Source organism: Myotis yumanensis, unplaced genomic scaffold (assembly GCF_028538775.1).
Source record: "Myotis yumanensis isolate MYYU_CA2020_CCGP unplaced genomic scaffold, mMyoYum1.0.hap1 SCAF_11, whole genome shotgun sequence".
Classification (NCBI taxonomy): Eukaryota; Metazoa; Chordata; class Mammalia; order Chiroptera; family Vespertilionidae; genus Myotis; species Myotis yumanensis.
Window position 1 is genome coordinate 48744739 of NW_027223762.1, and position 22731 is coordinate 48767469.

The window sequence follows — 22731 nt, forward strand, 5'->3', positions numbered from 1 at the left end:
CACATGCATTTACAAAGGTCTTGGAGATATATTTTCTGCTATTCAGTCTCTCACATCCTCCCATTTAATATTTTTCCTCAATCTTTGATGTGGCTTGTGATTTTATTCATTTTAATAATCAGACTTAGGAAAGTTAAGTAATTTGCGCAAGAGCACACACATTTTCGAAAAATAAAAATATCTGAACTGGGACTTACACTCAAGAAGTCTAAGTCCAAGTTCTTCACTGATATGATTTTAGAGGCAAAACCCTTTTTAAAAAATATATTTTATTGATTTTTTTTACAGAGAGAAAGGGAGAGGGATAGAGAGTTAGAAACATCGATGAGTGAGAAACATCGATCAGCTGCCTCCTGCACAGCCCCTATTGGGGATGTGCCCGCAACCGAGATACAAGCCCTTGGCCGGAATCGAACCTGGGGCCCTTCAGTCCACAGGCCGACAATCTATCCACTGAGCCAAACCGGTCAGGGCCCAGTTCTTTGAATATGTCTGCAGTCTCAGTGAAGAAATGTTGACTGGAAGAGGCATCACAATGCAAAGCTTTACTGTCTACAGTTTAAAAGATGTCCTAAGCTTTTGCTTACCCTTGGACCTATTTTCAGGATAAAGAAGTTTCTAAAGTTTTCTCTAAATTAGGAAAAAATGGACATGGGATCAATAACATAATAGCTACAGTATTGTTAGTTGGACATCTATGAATCAAGACATGACAAACTGCTTAGGTGTCTGATTTTATGCTGAGAGACAAGGGCTATCTTCCCTTTATATTACCCTGCCTATTTTAGTTACCCCTCATAATTTTATTTGTTTAAAATTAGAGCACACGAGGACATGATTTTAGTGTACAGATTATGAAAGATCAGTTTCCAGATATTGCTACAACCTAATTATAGATATGTACATTTGACCTTGGACAAATTAATTTTTTAAGCTAAGCCATACCTTCTTTTTAATCAGTGCAATGGAGATAATGTTGTCCATCTTACTGTAGAACTATATATGCAAATTACTTAGCATTGTGCCTGGTACATAGTAAGCATTTTATAAGTAGTATCTGTTACTGGGTTTAGTATCGTAGTCCCCCAAATTGGAAAGGGTTCTTGAAATCATTTACTCATCTGTTTTTGTCTCTGGGGAAGAAGGCGATGCGCCAAAGGTAACTAGATGTGAGGAAGTACCATTAATTACATTGAAGAGATCCATACAGGGTGGAGGAGGACAAAATAGATTTTGCGACGCTGCCATCTTTGGAAATGATCTCAAGCTGCATCTGTTGATTATTGAAAGTTATTAGGCTTGCGTATTCTCAAATGTAATTATGATGTGTATCTGCTCATGAAGCATAAGAAGCCTTGAGGCTAAATTCTACAAATGGTTCCATTTACTGGTTTTGCCAGCTCTTCATGCCAAGTCCTTGACTAGGGTATTGAAATATGGCACACTCAGTGGGCGTTTATGTGACAAGCCTGTGTGTGCTCATGCATTTAATCCTGAAAAGATCCTTTAACTTGGAATTGTGTGAAGATAGCAAAGGGATCTATTAAAAATGATTGAACCCACAATCGGCTTTGAGAATTTAATATAGTTGACTGCCCACTGTCTTATAGGACACCCTATAAAGGATGAATAGTGGGTTCATACAGGCCTTTTTCAATCTTAGTAACAGCCTTGGACCCAGGTAACCAGGTGGTGACCTCTGCGTGGGCTTGGGCCGAATTAGCCTGGTCTGCCATGGTCTCCTGTCCAATGTGCCTGGATGCCTGCTTTTTCTTCCTGACTACTTACTCCATGAATACTAACTATCTGGAGGGACTTAAACATGTGCATGGTAAGCTCAGGAATGCTCTGTCCTGCTTCAGTTCGCTGCCTCTAAAATAAATTCTTCATACCTACAGGTTCTTTGACATCTGTATTTTCTTCTCCAACCTTCCCTTTAAACTCCTGTTGGTGTGAGGAACCACTTGCTGTTAGGAGTAGGAATTGAAAGTCACTTCTCTTCATTGTTCAGAACCAGTGCCCATACTTACCACAGACATTTCCCAGCAGTGCCCGACACTCCATCTCCATAATATGTAAGTGATGTAGAAATTAAACATCACACCGTTGCTTTAAAATTCCATGTTAGTTTATTAATCATTATGCTATCATACTGTGTGGAATACTAACATCAGCATGACCAGCATATTCCCTCTCTATAGGCAGACCTACATGGGAGGTTAAATTAATACTCGCAATGTGAGTTCATTAATTTCTAGCAAGTTATTTGTTTACTTAGAGACTGGGCACTTACCTTCACTGGCAAGGGCCTATAGGACAATTTTTCAAGTTGTTATTATAGTTTTCCCACTTTTACTTTAAAGGAAATAAACACGAAGAAGCACAGAGTGGGCCGCTCTTTGCTGGGGAGCAGCCTGCAAAAGGCAGGAAGACTCTGAGTTGGCAACAGAAGCTGAGGATGAGTCCAACTGACCAAAGAGTGTCCAAGAGGTCTGCTAACACAGGGAAAATAATGCATCTATCCAACTTTGTTTCAGTTTAACAATTGGATACATGCTTTAAAGTGTTATGTTTTTAAAAAGAAATTATGTCTGGAGGTTTGGAAATTTAAGCATACTTTAAAAAAAAATAATTTTGTATGTTTCCTGACATTTTGGGTACCCAAGATTATTTTGAAAGAGGTAGTGGATCACATTTCCAGTGGAAGGAAAGAAAAGATTAAGTCACTGATTTTCTGTAGCCTTCACTTTTTTCTTCCTATAGTTGCCTCTAATTTCATGATACTGGTGTGATAAGATGGGGTTTCTTTCATTTGGAAATTTTAGAGAAAATGAAATCACCCATGGGAAAGGGGTCCTAGAACCCTGAAGCCCACTTTTCATTTAGGCCTTAATGTCAAGAGGACAGAGAGACCCAGACCTGCCTAGTGTGGGACCAATAAACTAATTAATGAAAAGTGTTTTGTCTGGGATATTCTCATCTTTACTCTTTGTACTTTATCAACCTACCAGAGAGTTAAGGGGTGGGGTGGCCATGTGTAGTATGTCTCTGCCATCTCTCAGACTGCCTGAAAGCTACCCAGTGGAGGAATACAGAAAGACAAATATCAAGGACCTTACAGGGCTTGCTCAAGGTCACACAGCCAACTAGGAGCAGAGTCCAGACCAGAAGCTGGATCTGTTGACTCTGAGTTTCATTTTCTATAATTTACTAAACTGGAGGTAATTTCTTTAGAAACCTGTTTCTGATATGCTTTCGCAAATTCACAACTGACTTTTTCCAAGTTAGTCCATATGACTTAAGCCTTTGTATACCAGTTTGGATGTCTTGACACTCTGTTTATGTACAAATATATTTGTAAGCTATTTCAAATTTGTATTATACTGTGGTATTTCAAATTTGTCCTTAGTACAACGAAAAAATACTTGAATCACTGGCTTCATATTAGCTAACATATAAATACAAAGAAAAGCAAATGGGAGCCTGGCCAGGTGGCTAGGTTGATTGTATGTTGTCCCATACACCAAAAAGGTTGTGAGGTTCTATTCCTGGATAGGGCACATACCTAGGTTTCTGGTTCAATTCCAGGTATCAATGTTTCTCTCTCTCTCTCTCTCAAATCAACAACAACAAAAATACCCTTGGGTGAGGATTAAAAAAAAAATAAGAAAAGCAAATGGGAAGCAAAAAGAAGGCACATTATATAATCTGCACCAATAGATTGCAGATAAACTATGCTTGACATTGCTATACTGTAAAATAGAAAGTCTGATGTAGTCTTTGGCTAAACAAAAACACAGAAACAACTCTCATGTGAGAAAAGTTGACTAAGGATGGAAAACTCTCCCACACATTTTAATAGTAGAAACAAAACAACAAATGTTCCACGTAATAGGTATTATAAATCTGGTAAATGGTGTGGTAAAATTACAACTCAATTAAGTCATGTTTTAAAATAGAACATGAAGAAATCTGATTTTCTTTATTGGTTTGAGGGTAAAAACATCACAATGATCAGATTTTTTTAAGATTTGAATGACATAGCTTTAATTTCTTACAATAGGTCATATATATATACATATATATAGACATATATATAGACATATATATATATATGATACAGTATTCTTATTTCAGAAACACTTTTATTTTGTACAATGAAATTTACATACTTATCAACTCTTTTCTCTTAATTTTTGTGAAAATATTGAGTGACATTGGGTTCTGTATTAATCTTCTATCCTCTGTTTTTCTCTTAAGCTTCGCATATTTTTGTTTAATGTTTCCAAATTTATGGTATTCCACTGTATTCGAGCCCAAGACAATAATCACCTTTTTATGGAATGTGGCTTTTGCTACATTTAACTGGTCTTTGTGAAGATCTCATTTGTGAAATATGCCATATTGCAGCTTGCTGATTTCTCTGGCGACAGCAATGCAAAATTACCGTATCCCCTTTCCTCTCAAACCAGGAAAAGGCTACAGCTGAAATCATTAAAATCCATATGCTTAATGATCTGTGCCTTCTGCAAGGTGGCACATTACCATCCCTAACAATGTTTAATAGCTCATAACATTCAATACACTTAATCATCAGTCACTGACATCGGTAGTACTTTTGTGTCCTAACATATCTTAAATGGGGGAACTTGCGTTGGAACAGATTCCTTTCCCCACCTTGGTAAAGAACACTGGGCCTGACCAAAGGAGGATGCACGTTTGTCTTTAGAGCTGCTCTAGCTACTGAGGCGCGGCTATAACAAGGCCGTGTGGGTATTTGGGGATTTTATTAGGTGAGGGGGAAGTTTTGATTTGTTGGCATCACATGATGCTTTGATGGCTTCCCAGCCACTCTGGGGCTGTGCCCAGAGCCCATAATTGAGATGTAAGGCGACCAGGACACGGGCCCCACCCAACTGCCTGACCTCCAGCAAAAATATCCTTGGGTGGGTTCTGTGTCTTCAAGGTCAGATGAACGTGAGGCGTTGAATGATGCATGAGGAGGGCCCACCCAGGTCAGAAATTCCCCAGTCTCACAGTCCCTTCAGAGACAGTGGATCCATCAGCCTTCTCTCATTTTTCCATTAATGTCTCATTTGCTCAGAGAGGTGTATGGAAAATTGAAGAAAGATTAAGTCCTCTACCAAGGACTACACATGATGGAAAGACAGAGGAAAAAGCAACATTCTCATTTAATAACATTTACATGGTTTAGATGTGGTTTGAATGGTACTTGCTTTTTTTAAAAAAAAAAAATATATAAGCATTTAAGGCTCTTCTTTTCAATTTCACATATTTAGGCCACAGTTATCTTGCTTTCTGGTACCAAAAACATCTCAACTTTCAGGGCAAGAAATGAGAGGGTCTGCAGGAGGGAGCTTATTTAATGCAGATTTTGCTTAAGAAAAGACATGATTTCATCATTCCTGGGCCTCTGAAAATTTGAGATTGTCAATCTTTTCCCCTAATCCTGAATTTGAGTAATAACCACTCTGGGGTGAAATGCATGCATTGCTTTCTCAAATTCTTGAATGTTGCCCTAACCGGTTTGGCTCAGTGGATAGAGCGTCGGCCTTCGGACTGAAAGGTCCCAGGTTCGATCCCAGTCAAGGGCATGTACCTTGGTTGCGGGCACATCTCCAGTAGGAGATGTGCAGGAGTCAGCTGATCGATGTTCCTCTCTCATCGATGTTTCTAACTCTCTATCCTTCTTCCTTCCTCTCTTCGAAAAATCAATAAAATGTATTAAAAAAAAAAAAAAAAAAAAAAAAAAAATTCTTGAATGTTTTAACAGTTTTATCTGTTCTTTCTCTTAATACCAAATGCCTATGTGGGCAAAACTAAGGAGAAACAGAGAAGTTACTTGCTTCTGCTAGCACTTGCCCTTCTCATTGCAATAGGTCCTGGCTGCTGACTGAAATCACAAGTCCAATCTTGAAAAAAGAAGAAGAAAATATTCAAATTATTATTCCATTCAGTGTGTAGCACTTGGGATTATTTTGTCCTTTCTCCTTGAGCCAGCATTAACTCGATATGTTTCAAACGTTAGGTGCCAGGCAGGCCTTCCTTTGCTTCTCTCAATAGTTGGTGGTTGGTTGTACCTCGTCAAATATATGTTAAATACTATGAATAAACAAATTGCCCAGCTCATGTAGCTGAGTGTTGGCCTTTGGACAAGGAGGTCACAGTTCAATTCCTGGGGCAGGGCACATGCCTGGGTTGCAGGTTCCCCAGTCCGGGGCATGCAGGAAGCAGCCAATCAATGATTCTCTCTCATCATTGATGTTTCTATCTCTCTCTTCCTTTTCCTTGTTCTCTCTGAAAATCAACAAAAACATCGTTTTTTAAAAAAGAAATCAACATGCTGCAATTATGATCTCCACTCTAACCAAGCTTACAGTCTTGGGGAAGGGGTGAAGACTCCAATATATATATATAGGCACAGCCCTGATAAGAGACAATAGGGAGTGGTGGAGCCTGGGAATAATTGTAAAAAGGTTTTTGTTTAGTTCTCCCCTCCCTTCCTCCCTTCCTTTCTTCCTTCATTTCTCGCTCTCTCTCCCTCCCCCATCTTTCCCCTCTCTCTCTTCCTCTCTCCTTTCTTTCCTTACAATACTCCACTAACTAAATAGAAAAGTGTACAAGTCTTCATCTCATAATAGAGGTCCAGACAGAGATATGTAAACAAATAATTTTAACACAGTCAGCAGAACTTTAAAGAAACATTTCTAAAGCTCTGTTGTTAAGAGCATAGACTCTAGAGCCAAATTGGCTTTGAATTCTGGCCCCATCGCTTACCAGCTGTTTGACCTTGGCCGATATCCTTCCCTTTCTCTTTTCTGTATCCTTTGGTATAAATGGTGACAATGAAAGCAGTTACTTCACTGAGCAGTAATTGAATTAAAACATGTAAAGCTATTGGAACAGGCCTTGGCACACTGTAAGCTCTAAATGAAAGAGAACTATACTAATTAGGAATGAGATCAGAGAGCACATATTACTATATTAACTCCAAATAGACACAACCTACTAGGTCTTAAAATGGAGGGAGTCTTGAATCACCTTGTGGGCACCATCCCCAAAGCGGAGATTCCTCAGTGTTCGCTAATGCAGTGGGTTCAGAGGTCTTTGGCTAAATCAACACCCGCTCATGTCATCCTTTCTCACGCATCACCCAGTTCTGCATGATTCCTATCAAAGGAGCACTCACCTATGTCTTCTCAAAAGGAACCAGGAGGCATGGTGTACTATGTCAAGTTTGCCTCCAGTAACATTGTAACTTCTGTGGTGTTATCCACATTGACCATTCATTTAACATTTCAGTTTGCTTTATCTCAAATGAAGATAAGTCTTTTCCCACCTGCTTTGAAAGTTAGCTAACCAGAGCAGTAAGTGGCTTTCAAACATTGCTTTGCCTTCATAGACTCTACAGTATAATCAGAATGATAAAGCATTCAGAAGATGTCCACTGTCTACTCAGTTACCACCCTAAAATCCAGTTATGTTTATTCCTGCACTGGCTTTGCAAGTGTGGCTCCATGACGATGCATAGTTTAGGGCACAGAACTAGCCAAGACTTTGCAAAGCCGTGGTCAGGTTTTTTTACCTCACTAATCTTGCTTTCTTCTCTAAAATCATATTGCATTTTCCTGCATTGCCGTATAGGATCTATTTCTCAGTATTTTTTAAAATTTGGACCTTGAGGAAAATATGTGTGGGAAAAGTTCTGAGACAGGCGTGGGTTATTGTGTAAAGAAAACAAACCTTCCCTCAGAGGACTGGAACCTTTTGCTGTTTTTCTCTCATCTGCTCTAAGAATTCTGTAATGAGATTTGCAAGAACATTAACTATCCTATGCCAGGTAATTTATGTAACCAGACAAATGAAAATATGTGTAATTAGACCAAGGTGAATGTGCATTTGTAATATCACATAGTATAACTACTGGTTAAAAATACGGGCATAGAGAACTTTCTAGAAGACAGCTCATCACATGTTCCCTGGTGGTTGGTTGTCTCTGGTTATTGGAATGGTGTATTCCATTTTGTTCTTTTTAATTGTCTGTAGTTTTCACTTCTCCAAAGGAGCAATCTTTATTTTATAATTAAAACATTGACAATGTAAATTACCACACAACGTATGGTAGGTGCTTTGTTATTTGCCTATTTGGCTTTGTATGTCTTAATCTACTCTTGCTCTGGTTATTTCATTACATGTGCTCTGTGGCTTGCATGTTTCTTCATTTCCTTTCTCACTGTGGTTCCAGCCTTCATCATATGATTCCAGGGGACCAGCCCAGGGCCTGCGGTTGCTGAAGGAGTGCAAAGACAGGGCAAGTTACATCCTCATCAGTATCTAGAACCATCGACTTCCTGAGATTTCCATGTCTTCACTCTTCCTTCTCTGAACCTAGCTTTGCACCATACCTTCCCCCTTGCTTCTCATACTTTTCCAGTCTTTCATTTGCCAAGTGTTTAAAGAGTGCTTACCTGATATGCACTCAGGAGATGAGCCACATGACACTCATGTCCTTGGTTCATGATCTGCTTCCTAAGCGCCTGGTTGGCTCCTGAGACCTGGTCCTCTGCATGGAAGCCCTCTCTTCCATTGATTATTACTGTCCTGCTTCACTCCATATTTGAGTTGATGCTATCTCACATGTATGCACACTTACCTATCCATCCTAATGCCTTTAGGTAGCCTAAGAACCAGAACAATCACTGATTTGAAAACCAAACACTAACATCCATATTTGGCGGGGGGGGGGGTGGGGTGGGGTGGGGGGGGGTAATCTGATTTAAAGCAATAAGCATGTTTGGGCAGATGTTTTCTTGCTTCTAAATTATTGTGTATACGAGTAGTGGAATCAACCAAAAATACGCTTCCAAACTTTGACAAGTTCACCAGCAATTCTTGTACTGGAGAGGATTGAGTGATGGTGGTTGCAGGGGCATCAGTGATGATAGTGAGTAAGCCCTGGTTGCAGGGATAGTCTTGTGCTGTGCACTTTGAATGCATCATCTCCAACCTTTACTCCTAAATGACAGTCCACAAGGCAGCTGTCACCATTTTCACCCCTAATTTACAGTTGCAGGGGCTGACACACAAAGGTTGACTCATCACCAAGCGCACATATTTAGTAATGGTTGGGGTGGAGTTGGGATACGATTGTAGGTCTGTGTGACTTTAACATTGTAGTCTTTTTAAATTTATGAGTATATCCTATATAATAAAAGGCTAATATGCAAATTGACCAAATGGCGGAACAACCAGTTGCTATGACGTGTACTGACCACCAGGGGGCAGACGCTCAACACTGGAGCTGCTCCCTGGTGGTCAGTGCGCTCAGCCAGAAGCCTGGCTCACAGCTGGCAAGTGCAGTGGTGGTGGCAGGAACCTCTCCCACCTCCGTGGCAGTCGGACATGCCCTTGGGGCTCCCGGATTGCGAAAGAGTGCAGGCTGGGCTGAGGGGGACCCCCTGCCCTCCAGTGCACAAATTTCATGCATCGGGCTTCTAATATATATATATATATATATATATAATCTTTTTAAAAATATTTTATTGTTTTGTTTTTTTTTTTACAGAGAAGAAGGGAGAGGGATAGAGAGTTAGAAAAATCGATGAGAGAGAAACATCGATCAGCTGCCTCCTGCACGCTCCCCATTGGGGATGTGCCTGCAACCGAGGTACATGCCCTTGACCAGACTCAAATCTGGAACCCTTCAGGCCCCAGGCGGACGCTCCATTCACTGAGCCAAACCAGCCAGGGCAAATCTTTTAAAATAATATTTATATAATAAATCTATGTAGAAATACTATATACAATTTAATTGTTATTATTTCCCTTCAGTTACTTATTTGGAGATGTTAATTTCTTTTCTTTCCAAACAAGGAAAGTGGCTTGAGGAGCTCAAAGGCTTTACCATAGAAACAGTGCTCTGTGCTTAGGTCTATAATCAAGTAAAGGAGATTGAATACAATGGTATCTATAAAAGAAACAGACAGATCTATTATCCTCTTTCCACTGTTCCCTTCCCTCTCCTATACAGGCATGCTATTTCTTAGCTAAATGGTATTATAGAAAAGCAGTTTCCTGGGAAAATAACTAATTTTAACCTGATAAACTTGCTTACCATTTTGTAATATAAATTTCCATTTTAATTCAGTAAACCTAAAACTATATGGATATAAAACGCATTCAAGTTATAGCTAACTTCGGATTGCTTTCCTTTTAAATATTTAATAACATGACATTTGTCTCTGCTTAAAATGAGCTTTTAGTTTTAATTTAAATTGAATTAAAACATCTATTTATCTTAGAAAAGTCTTAGAATTTAGCATGAGATTTCCCTTTGCAGAATCGCATTTACAAATGTAGGTTTCTCTCTCTCTCTCTCTCTCTCTCTCTCTCCTCTCTCACTCTCTCTCCTCTCTCATTTATATCTCCTGAGCTTTTTCCATGGGTGCCAACTGCAGGCCCCAAGTTGAGAGCTCTTTACTCTGTGGCACCCATTGGCTCTGGAGCTGTACTGCTGACCAAATGGCCAGCCTCTGACATGCCATTATCCTGGCCCTCTCCATGAAAACCTGAGCTTGCAAATTCGTTGGCTTAGACATGGTTCCTCCACTGCTGGGAGGGGTGCCTTTGTGCTGAGAGTCACCCAACCTGAGTGCCACTACTCTTACCCAAGCTGTGGCTCATCCCAATGTAATCTGCAGAATTCTTTGAATGGGTGGGTCCATTCCACTTACTCGTATCTGTGGTGACCCTCTCAAAATTTCATCAGGTTTGCCTTGGTGTGTAATGTTCTTTCTAGCCACACTGTACATCAGTGGTTCTCAACCTTCCTAATGCCATGACGCTTTAATACAGTTCCTCATGTTGTGGTGACCCCCAATTTCATTGCTACAAATTGAACATACTTAAAGCATCCTGATTAATCACAAAAACAACATGTAATTATATATGTGTTTTCCAATGGTCTTAGGCGACCCCTGTGAAAGGGTCGTTCGACCCCCCAAAGGGGTCGCGACCCACAGGTTGAGAATCGCTGCTGTACAGACTGGCAGTGAGGTAGCTTTCTTCTCCAGAACACATAGCTATTGGCTAATGAGTCTTTTGGAGGAGCCGGGAGGAGAAGGAGGTTTACTGTATGTGAGCCTGCCACAAGGGTGGGACTCTTGGATTGAATATGTAGCTCCTAACCGCCAGCCTCCGTCTTAAACTTTATTTGGTCCTCTAGGGCCATGCATCATGAAAATTCACCATGGTGCCAGCACCCTAATGGATTTTTAAGTTTCTCCCCATCTGTTCTTATGTATCAAGCTATTTGTTGGTGCATAGGCATAAAAAAAAGAGTAAGCTGGTAAGCAATATAATATGCTTATTGTAGATTGTAGTCTCTTTTAAAAATCCAACAGCACAAAATATTTCCTTCCACAACCACATTTCCCAAATGTAAAAAGTATCACCGCCTGGGTTGAAAGAACTATAATATTAACTAAACGAGTCACATTATATTCTGATCTGCCTGTAAAATGGAAGGAGATGTGTGTTTTTAAATGTTCCTGTGTATCTGAGGATAAATTACGGTGCACTCAGGCTTTCGATGATCTAATTGACTTTATTTAAATAAGCTAGGCTTTGACTAATAGATGAGAAGTAGTCGTTTCTGTGAAGAAAATATTGAATGAATTGTTTCCCCTACATGAAATAATTGCTCATATTAACTCTACTCTTCTAGTTTATTGAAGTTTTATGCTCCTGTGTATGCTCTGCTAGGGGAGGCTTCCTAATGCCTCTCCCAGTCCTCTCTGCCCCAGGTGGATACCCACCCCATTGCCCTGGGCCGAGTCTCATCCTAGTTAATGATCTCCCTTTGGTTCCCATTCCTGGTGTCTCTTTGTACAAATATGTACCCGTCAGTTGTATGGTGTCAGTATTCACCATCCACTTCACCTTCCCTGTCTCTGTTCTCCACATCTCATCCATCGGGTGTCTGTTGTTTCTCTAACACAGGTCTCATTAATATTCCCTCCCTCCTGGTAACATCCACTTCACCTTCTCTCTGTTCTCCACATCTCATCCATCGGGGTCTGTTGTTTCTATAACACAGATCTCATTAATATTCCCTCCCTCCTGGTACCACTTGCCTTTTTCCTGGGCCAGGCCCTCATCCTCATTACTGCTCTCAGATTACAGCTGCACTTGCCCGTTAACAGGTTTCTCTGCGGGAGCCGTGTCCCCTCCAGTTTATTTATGTAACGCAGCTCAAACAAAAATCTACTCATGTCACCTCACTCCCTGCAGAGGACACAGTCCAAATCTCTCCCATAGCGTTCCAAGCACCCGGACCTCTTCCTGGTACCCCCTCCTCACTGTGCCTTCCCCGCGACTGCAGTCCCCTACCCTCACGCCCTGTCCAGGTTTCTGGCCTCCCACAGGGTTCATCTGTCCAAGGTGCCCTTCCCACCTTCATCTTCCCGGTGAACCTCTTAGTTCTTCCAAGCCCACCCATCAGAGTTGAGAGCTTCCCCCCCCAGAATCACAGTAAATGAGTCAGTCACTCCCTCCTCTCTTTTGCCTACTCTCTTAATCATATGTCTGTTATGGCATGTGATCATTGCATTCTAGGTATGCATTTAGAACTGGTTTTCATATTAGACTGTGAACATCTTGAGACCAGGGCATTCTCAGTCACCTTTGTCATTCCAGAACCTAGTGGAGAATCTGACACAAGTATGTATGTGCTCAGTAAACATTTGTTGGATTAGTTCAGTTGTCTCATAAGTGCTCTCTAGCAAGTAGGTCCCTAACAGTATTAAAAAACTAAAGTAGGGCTTGCCTCTCTCTCTCTCCTAAGCTCCAAGGGCCCTTCTTTTGCCTCTGTAATTGTTTCCTGAGCCCATGTCTTCTATGACTCACTCCTACCTTTGTGACTTTCTCAATAAATAAACTTTCTCTTATAGTTTTAGTCTTGGCTCTGAATTCTGAACTGAGAAAGGAAAAAAAATTAAATTAGGGTTGCTGCTATAATCTGTTATTATGTAATTCAATTAAGGGTACAGTTAATGAGACCTAAACTTTTAAGTTTCATTCCTCTGTGGAGCAGTACATTTTGTACCTGAACTGTCAGTAGCCTCACCTAGCTGCCTCGTAAATATCGTTGGTTCCTAGAGAAATGAAGAGTGAGAATGATTAAGGGAAGGGCAAATTCCTCTCAACTATCAGACATATTGACTTAAATACATTCCTTATTGATGCTCAGAGCATAATTCCACACTCAATGGGAAATGAGCACCTTGATTTGCCCACAGCACCTGTCCATGTGCACGGATCCCTGTGTACGGATGCATTCGCTGTGAAAGGTTCGGCTGTGTTCAAGCACAGGAGTGGTCATTTGTAGTTTTGCAAGGAGAACAAGGATCATCCATCCACAGACCTTCGGGAATGCCAGCCTCCGAGCCTCCCGTCCACCCATGTGCTTTCTGTGTTTGTCTTCCAGGTGAGACCATGCGCATCGCCTCTTCCGAGTTTGCTGATGACCCGTGCTCATCCGTGAAGCGTGGCACCATGGTGCGGGCGGCCAGGGCTTTGCTATCAGCTGTAACCCGCCTACTCATCCTGGCAGACATGGCAGATGTCATGAGACTTTTATCTCATCTGAAAATTGTACGTATGTAGAATTGACCAATGCTTGCTTTATGTGGGTGGCGCTATTGACTGTGTATATCTCAGCGCTGAACTCTACAAAAGACTTCAGTGCTCACTAGATCACTTGCTCATTCACCCGTGTGGGATACTACCCCAACTTTTTCATATAGTACAGTTAACTCAATAATATATTTTAAAAGTTATAGACGATTCACTTGCATTATTTTTCTTTGAAAACAGAGAGTTTGGATTTCCCCCCGACTTCCTGGAGTACAAACCTGCATTCATGCAGGCCGCAGGGGCTGAGCACAGGGCACTTGGTGTGACCCTGTCTTGAAATTGAGAGCAACTCTGGTCCATGTGGTAGTTTAAAAAGGCCAGCTTCCCCTCTCTCTCTCGTTTTCTATCCCCTCCTATTGTATCCTATCCTACTCCGGGCCTTGCAGCAGCCTGCTGATCCGGTCATGACATGACACTGTAACGGATATTTTGCATATTTCTCTATTATTAATATAGATACGGGTTTTGAGCCTGTCTTTGTCTGGCAATGAAAAGGAGCCCAATCACACCTCCCATAGCTAGAATCAATCTTGTCACACCATGTCTGACATCTGTCACACCCGGACTGAGTCTGTGGCACCTACGTCCCTCACCAACCTGTAGAACTCCAGAGTGTGCGCCTTGCTTTTCGCAGTTCCTTGGTTCCTTTTAACTCTTTTGTTTCCTAATGAAAATGGAGCCCTACCCTGTTCACAGATTTACTGGACCAAGGGCCAAGGCCACCTTCCCAGGCTTTGCCAGCTAGGCCTTTCTCTAGTTTCCTAGTTACTGACTGGGATCTAGTTGCAAACAAGTTGCTTCAACCAGATCAATTAAGATGAAGGTAAGTGCTTAGGAATATGGCTGCCTTCTGGACTCTCTCTTCCACGCCCTCAGTGAATCTTATCCCTGGACAATTGGTACCAACCCTGGACTGACCTCAGGTCTTAGATGAAGGGAACCATGCACTTTCCTTTTTGGGGAACCAACCTATTGCCGGCTTAGTTCCCCTAGTTCCGGCCTTTCCTGGTCCATCCCTTTCCCTATTAGCTAACCCTCAAGGTCCTATTTACTTTGTCAGTAGGGATGCTGAGATGGGAAATGAATAATGAAAGCCTGCTCCCCCTTCACCTGCCATCTCAGCTTTGTCCAGTCATTTCCAAAGGAATTTCCCAAACCACAGGTGTTTTTTATCAAAAAAAATTTGGCACGGATCTTTTCTCCAAGTTCACCCCAATAAAGCATCCAAGATTTCTAAGTTATGTGTAAACTCTGCACCACGAGGCAACACCTCAAACTGCAGCATCTCCAGCTTGCGCTCCAGGTTCCTACACTGCAGGTCGAGTTGTGGGCTCTCTTGCAGGTGCCGAGGAGCACAGAGGCACCGAGCAGCACTTGCTGGAGAGTTTTTCTCTGGGTTTTCTGAGATGAGTCCCTGCAAGAGCCAGGGCAGGGTCTTGCAAAAAGGATGAAGTGAGCGGTATGAGGAGTGACTTTACCTACATCAGAGCGTATTGAGAGGAAGTACAGTGTTATGATGAACCATTTGGCCAGTGGGGTGAGACTGCATAGGTTTAATCTCAGTTTGATGTCCACTTGCCTGGCCGCCGTGCTGTAACCCACCACAGAACCTCCTGACATCTCAGACACTTCCCCTGTTAACATGGCCTGATGACAGGACAGCCGCAGTGTTGTGGGAGGTTGAAATAGGGGAAATTCTTATGAAACATGCATCACAGGGTCTGGCACAAACTAAGTGCTGGGTGAATGGGGACTATGCTGCAGCTCTAAGATCCCCGGAACCTCTTGCACCCGCAGTGCAGGCTGGCTCTCCTCCAGCCCCGCCTGTGAGTCCTGTGCATCATTTAGGCCAGTGGTTCTCAACCTTGGCTGCACATTCGAATCCCCTGGGAATCTTTTTAAAATCCTGATTTCTGGGCCTCATCCTCCGGAAATTCTGTTTCTTGGTTACTAATGTTGTGGCCCCACCCCAGAACAGAGAAACAGAATTTCCGGAGGATGAGGCCCAGAAATCAGGATTTTAAGAAGATTCCCAGGGGATTCGAATGTGCAGCCAAGGTTGAGAACCACTGGTTTAGGCAATGATAACTTTGTTCACAGTGTGTTGGAGACAAAGTTTCTCCCCCCCCCCCCCCCCCCCCCCCCACATACAGCCTATTTAGACTTCAAAGGCAACATTTTAAGAAAGATCCTTCCCCAGATGAACAATCTTCCTTTAGCAGGGAGAGACTAGGACTGAGCCTAAAGAAATTAACTGTGCAGCCCACATGTCATTCTTCTCCCCGCTGTGGAAGGCCCTGGGCAGCCATTCTTGGGGAGCGAGGCCAAGCTAACATCCTCCCTGAACTCTCGGATGGGGACGGTGCTCACTACATCCCAGCCTGCAATGTGATGTAAGGCGCCAGCTGCTGCGCGCATTCCTGCCTTTCCACCCACCTGTTTTGAGCAGTGCTGTTGGCTGACATCACAGCAACCTGCTGTCCTGTGGAGTCTATTGTATTCTTTTCTCAACACAGCAGCTTAAAGGAATTTTAAAGAAAGGATTTAGCACAAAAGCCTGGAAAGGTCAACCCAGTAGTGTTAAGAAGTCCTGTCAGACTGTCAGGAGTGAAATTAAAAATGATTGCAAACTAACACGCATTTGTTCTACTTGGAGCGCAGCCTGGTCTCGAAGAGCAGCGGTGGAAGGTGGCCACCCTGTGGCCCAAGTGAGGAATTGCAGCTTCTGGTGCTGAATTACTGGGCTGTGGTCCAGCACTTCCGGTTCAGGCCAGTCAGGGTTTCAGACAGGGTGTTAACACTTAATTGCAAATGAGCAAGGCATACAATTCTTACTAGTGGCATTTTTGTTCTTTTCCATAGAAGTGCATCCTCTCATAAACAAACTAGTGTTGTCTGCCAGCATCTATTGATCTGTTTTCAGTATGAAGAATCTCTTGTATTTTGATGAGCAGGTTAGAATTATCATCTATAGCATTATGGAGGTTTTTTTCAAATTAAAAAAAGTGTTTTTCATCATATAGATGATAAAACATAGATCAGGCACATGGGACTCACTATTTTCTATAGTGAGTCCTTAGCTTCCTGCGTGGTAACCGCTGCACGGCTAATTCACATTTAAGCATTACAATGTAACATTTTAATTTTTGTCTTTTAGGCTACATGGCATATTTTTTACTGCTGTCCTTTCCAGATATTGATTTTTTTTTCTCGTTTCTGAGTAAATTACAGGAACGTAGAGGGAATTGCGTTCTTATCAGAAGCTTATATTCATGTTTCTTCATCAATAATTCATTGACTAGATGAAGAATCGTTCAGTTAGTCTCCTAAAATACCCATCATCCCCTGCCCTGCAACCAGATAGGTAATGCTGGCAAATCAAGTCACCGTGAGCCGAAATCGCCCACCCTCTAACAAGGAGTAGAGAGTAGGGAGCTCTGAGAGGCGGTGTGATTGGTCAGGGTCTCTGCATCCTGTTACCTTATGATTACATTTGAAACTGAAGATCCCATGGCTGCTAAAATGTCCATCTCTTCATTCAATATAGATAGGCTAGTTGTCCATATGATGCTACCTGTTCTATCACGCTTGTGTTTTTGTGTGCTTTCATGTGGAACCCAATTTTGAGCATATTCTGTTAAGGGTCCACATGACTGCCAAAGTTGTGGGTTTTGGTTTATTTTTTTACTATACTTGTTTCCAATTTAGGAGCCTAGTGATGGGGTAGTAAGTGACAGAGTTCGAAGCTGAATTATCACCAAAATAGGAATTTGATGTTCCCGAGCAAAGTTAAAGTACCCATTTGCACATCAGACATCTTTTTAAAATCCTGAACGGTAATTGCATTTATTGTTGAAGTCACTGCTGATTGATTCCCTAGTCGGACACCTGGTGTCTCCTGCAATCAGTGGGCATTGTGAGTGAGGTTGGCATTTGGCACCTCAGACTCCTAAAGGAACCCTGCGTTTCAATCAGTGAGGAGCAGGGGTATTTATTTCCCTGTCCTCTGAATTAATGTAATCAGGTTATATTGTCAATTTTTAGCTGTGGTGATGGCATTGCACGTGAACACATCTAGACGTGTGTGTCAGAGAAAACAATCACCTTTTTTTTTTCCTTTGCTATCCTCAGGCTAGGGCATAGAATAACAACGTTATCCATTCTCTACAAAATGGAAGGGAAAAATGGAAACAGCAAGCCCTTAGCCAACTTCTCAGGGAAGCCATATTTTCTTAGTGGCTACCAAGAGCGACCTCACATTTGGCCATTGTTTGGGGCATGGATGTGACACGGTGACTGATATCACCTGTGCTTTTGGTGCCACTAGCATCAGCTATTCTTGTGCATCCTCAGGAACGTATCAACTCCGAGCAGTCTCCCATTTAGTCCCAGCTCTCATGTGGCTCCTGTGTTCGAACAACAGCAGTCCACTGGAATAAAACACCTTCACCTCAGATGATAAAGTTAGAAATTGCTGCCCATGTTCTTAGTGTAGCTTTTCTGTCTGAGCTCTCATGCAGCTGGGTTGTTCAGAATGTATGCATTTAGTTATCCTTTCAAGAAATACTTATCGGGTGCCTACAATATGTAAGACATGGTGTGGCAAGTATATAACTTCAGAGGTAAGGTAGACTCAGAGCCTACCTTAAAAAATTTATAGGCTTGTGGGCAGATACATTAAGAAAGAGTGCAATTAATGCCGGGAAATGTGCACATTGGTATGGACTCCCTTAGAGGGAAAATACAATAAGTAGGATGTTTTCCATTTTAAAGAACAGAAACCCAACTTCACCTGATCTTTTAAAAAGGGAATATATTGGCTCATCAACCAAAAGTCCATAAGGCAATAGCTTCAGGTAAGGGTTGATCAGGGCACAATATATGATAAGGATTAAGTTTCTAAGTCCTTTTCTTTTTTTTATCATTGCAATATATATTTTTTAAATTTTGTTTTATTGCTTAAAATATTACAAAGAGTAGTACATATGTCTCCTTTTTTTCCCCCTTGACCTTCCCCTGGCCTCCCCTAACCCCCAGTGTCTTGTGTCCATTGGTTATGCTTATATGCATGCATACAAGTCCTTTGGTTGATCTCTTACCCCAACCCCCCTCAACCCTCCCCAGTCTTCCCAATGTAGTTTGTCTAAGTCCTTTTCTTCACTGAGGGCACTTTTCTCTGTAGGCCCTTTTCTCACAGTCTCAAGATAGCTGCTAACTATTGTCAGCATAGCAAGAATGAGGGAATTCCCTTCCCTGATAACTCACATAAAAGTTCCAGAATCATCATAGTCCTATTGGCCTCGGAATCAGGTGTATATCTCTGAGTTAATTATTTAGGGGGAGGGGAGGGAATGGGATGTGCTGATTTCTTAAGTTGCTTAACACTACTCCTTTTCCTCACCACCCCCAAAGCCCAGGATGAGATAAACTCAACCAAAATGTATTGTCGATCAATTGAGGATGACATGAGGAAGGGTGATGTGGCTGGGAGAGGGACATCTTGGGATTGGGTCTCACTGAATTGCAGGATATTTGCCTTTCCTGGAACCAACTGTTTGGACCAGATTGAACAGGCTGGGGTCCACAGATCCCAGCCTGAAGCGAGGGGCTAAGAGTTGAAGGTGATTGGAAAGAAGTTGGCCTCATCAAAAGAGCTGGGGAACTTGTCGTTCTCCAATAATGGCAGCAAAATGACACAGTCACTTGAGCAGGGAAAATTAAATGCAAATGATTATTAACTGATATCAGATTACAGTAACAAGGGATTGGCTAGTAACAAGAGAACTCTGAGGAATATAGGGATGGCAGCTCTGAGGAGTAGCTACCACCCACAGGACTGAGATAGAGCACTCTGGGGAGAGCCCCCCTACTTCCTCCCACCAGGATGAAACCCAGATGCCCTTAGTTCACGGGCTCGGAGAAGTCACTGCGGGGCCACACAAGTGAATGGAACTTGCTGAAAACCTGCCCTTCAAGGTGTCAAGGAAAACTGCTCATGGAGCGGTGTCTCCCCGGAGGCATCCCACAATCAGTCACCCAGGGCCCTGAGCTGCTGGCCACCTGCCTGTTGGAGAAGCACCTCCACCATGGCCCCACCCCTCCCCACTCCAGCAGAACCTGCCCCCGGAGCACACAGAACCAAGGGACCACACTCTTTCCTCCTTTGTGGCCTGTCCAGCAGTCTCTCCCGACAAAGCCTAACATCAGGCCATCATGGGAAGAAATGCTATGTAAGGGGCCTGGCCGTGTTTCCACGGAGCAGGGAGAAAGTATGAACTTGGATTTGATAGCTGGCCCAGGGGGAGAGTGTTCTACTGCTCAGACATGGGGCGCTCTTGCCATAGATGGAAGGCGGATCCAGGTCAGGCAAGACTTTCACTGCAGAGATCTTCACAAACCAAGGAAAAAACAGCATGAGAGCCAGAGAGGGAACTTGAGGGGGTGGGGAGTCCACAATAATTTAATCGATTCTGTGTCATTGGAGCAGAGAGGTTCAGGTGGGGAGACGCAGTAACAGTTAGGTTGAATGTCTTGGATAGTGTGACAGTTAGTTTAGACTCTACATATGTTTGGAATTACTCAATGGCTCCCCATAATCCATAGGTAGATTATGGGAGCCATTGAGTAATTTTAAACATTAGGTAAATATTTTTTGGTAGCGACCTAGAGAAGGAATTAAAAGAGGAGAAAACCCAAGCAAGGTAATAGACTAAGAGAGGATTGAGATGATTCAGGCCAGTGAAAGGAAGGGAAGCTGAGCAAAGGCATGGCAGTGGAAAATGGTGAAGAGGAGGTCAAGTTCAGGGCTATGAAAGAGGCAGAATGACTAGAACCTGGACTGCTCAGATAGGACAGGCTCTCACTGTGTCCTCGGGAATCAGCTATTCGTTATCACCGAAGCCTAGATCCTATCAGCTTTATAAACCCATCCTTTCTGGGAAGCTGAGCCAGGACAGGAGTTGTAAGTGTGAACTCTGGAGCAGACCTTCTAGGTTCACAGTCAGGCTTCTGCACGCACTTGCTGTGAGACATCTGAGGCAGGCTGTACCACACTGACCTCAGTTTCTCCTCTTTAAAGTAGAAAGTGGGATCTATGTAAACCTTTTAGAACAATGTCTGATACCTCGTGAGTGCTCAGCGACACTGGCTAGTGTCATTTTTCTCGCACGAGCTGATAATAACTTTGGAAATACATGAAGCTCTATTAATGTGCTTTATAAGACATGGCACTTGAAGAATAAATGACACTAGCATTTCATCATTCTTGCTTGCTGATGAAATCATTTTCCTCACTTGTTAACAAGGGAACAGAAAATGTGATCGGGAAAGCCAGCTCCTCTTGAGGAAGCAAAAAAAATTAAGTATGATAACGCTGAGACACCCTTGGTCAAACCAGGGTACCTGGCTAAACAAGTGAAGTACTTTAATGTATAATCTAATGCTCATTCGTTCATTCATTCATTCACTTGGCCAACTCTATTTTCAAAAAATGATTTTTAATTTAGCTGTAAACCTAGGTTCTAACAAGGGAGTTGCACATGGCTTGTTCAATAGGTTCATCGGTGTCACTTAGAATTCAGTCACCTGGGTAGCAATAGTAGGACCCTGGAATGAGGTCAGCCTGATCATGACAACAGTGATTTAAAGTGCTGCTGTGGGCAGCAAATGCCGACAGGAGACCCAGATCACACTGCCCAGGAGGGGAGGGGTCAGACTCCTCAGTTCAATACTATTGTGCCCCCTCCCAACATGCCTGCCTGGCTCCTAGCAGGTGCTTAGTAAGTACTTAATGAGTAAATAAATTCTCAGGCTACTTTTTATATCAAAGTAAATGAGAGCAATTTAAATCAGGAAAATGGAGGCTGATGGAAGGAGTCTGTCTCAAACAGTTTGACACGGCTGTGGACTAAATTAGGGTGGCAGGCAGGCTTGCTTTAGAAATAGGGGTGGGGCGGGGGGTCGAACAAGCTCTGTGAGAAGATCCAGATTTTAAGAGTTTGAGTGACAAGCTCTGAAATTAGTGAATATCTGATTCCACTAATTAGGGAGTGCATTCTAATATCTTTTCTAGAAGTTTTCATCTTTTAAGCTGTACCTATGTACAGATTCCTCATAATAAGGACAGGAAAACCTGGCTGAGCACAGGGTCCTGGCGTTGGTATGAGCCCTGCCTGCCTGTGGGAGGAACAGCTGTCTGTCATCTGTCCAAGGTCATGAGGGCATATGTGAGGAGCAAGGCTATGGCAGGGCCTCCAGGGGCTCCCTTCATCAGCTTATTGGAGACAATTTCCCAGTCCAGGGTATAGAGTCTCCCAAACCTCTCCCTTACCCTGGCACTGCCCCCACTAGCACCACCTCTTCCTCAGCACCAGCCCCAGCAGCTGCTGCCTGTGCCCTAGCCACAGTGCTCCTCCCCGTCGCAGAGTGCCCTGCCATCTGCAGACATCCCAAGAGTAAGATGAAGCCTTTCCTCTTTAAAATTATTTAGGAAAACATTTCCCCCCAGATACACACTAGGCAGCAGCAGGCCAATATCGCTCTTTGAGGAGCTCCCAATTCAGGCCAGGCTACATATCTGCTATTTTATGTTGTGGTTTTTTTTTTAAATATATATATATATATATATATATATACTAATAAAAGGGTAATATGCTAATTAGACCAGATAGACCAGACATCATTCTGGATGTCCTTCCTGACAAAGCTGGGGCCCGGGCAAAGCTATGGCCAGCCAGAGGGAGGGAAGCCCGGGTCCAGGTTGCCAGAGGAAAGCTGGTGCTGGCAGCCGGGGAAAGGAAAGCCTACTCTTGCATGAATTTTCGTGCACCAGGCCTCTAGTATATATATAAATTATGCCTGGTGTATTTGGGGAAATGGTAGAGAGGAAGTCCTTGGCTACCATTTCCATTTCGTTAACATTCTTTGATCTATTCTAGTTCTCTATTTTTTTTGTATTAATATTGGTATTTTATATATTTTAGAATTTACCACTATCATATAGGTTTCAAATGTATT

At 42.6% G+C, this 22731-nt stretch overlaps 1 protein-coding gene across 2 annotated transcripts in view; it reads left to right on the top strand.

Annotated features, from left to right (window-relative positions):
• CTNNA2 (catenin alpha 2) overlaps nt 1-22731 on the top strand; it is a 1104237-nt gene that overhangs the window by 306245 nt on the left and 775261 nt on the right. For both annotated transcript variants that reach the window (XM_070429588.1, XM_070429589.1), the window contains exon 4: nt 13508-13674. In XM_070429588.1, coding sequence (XP_070285689.1) covers nt 13508-13674 — 167 coding nt within the window. The remainder of the gene's footprint in view (nt 1-13507; nt 13675-22731) is intronic.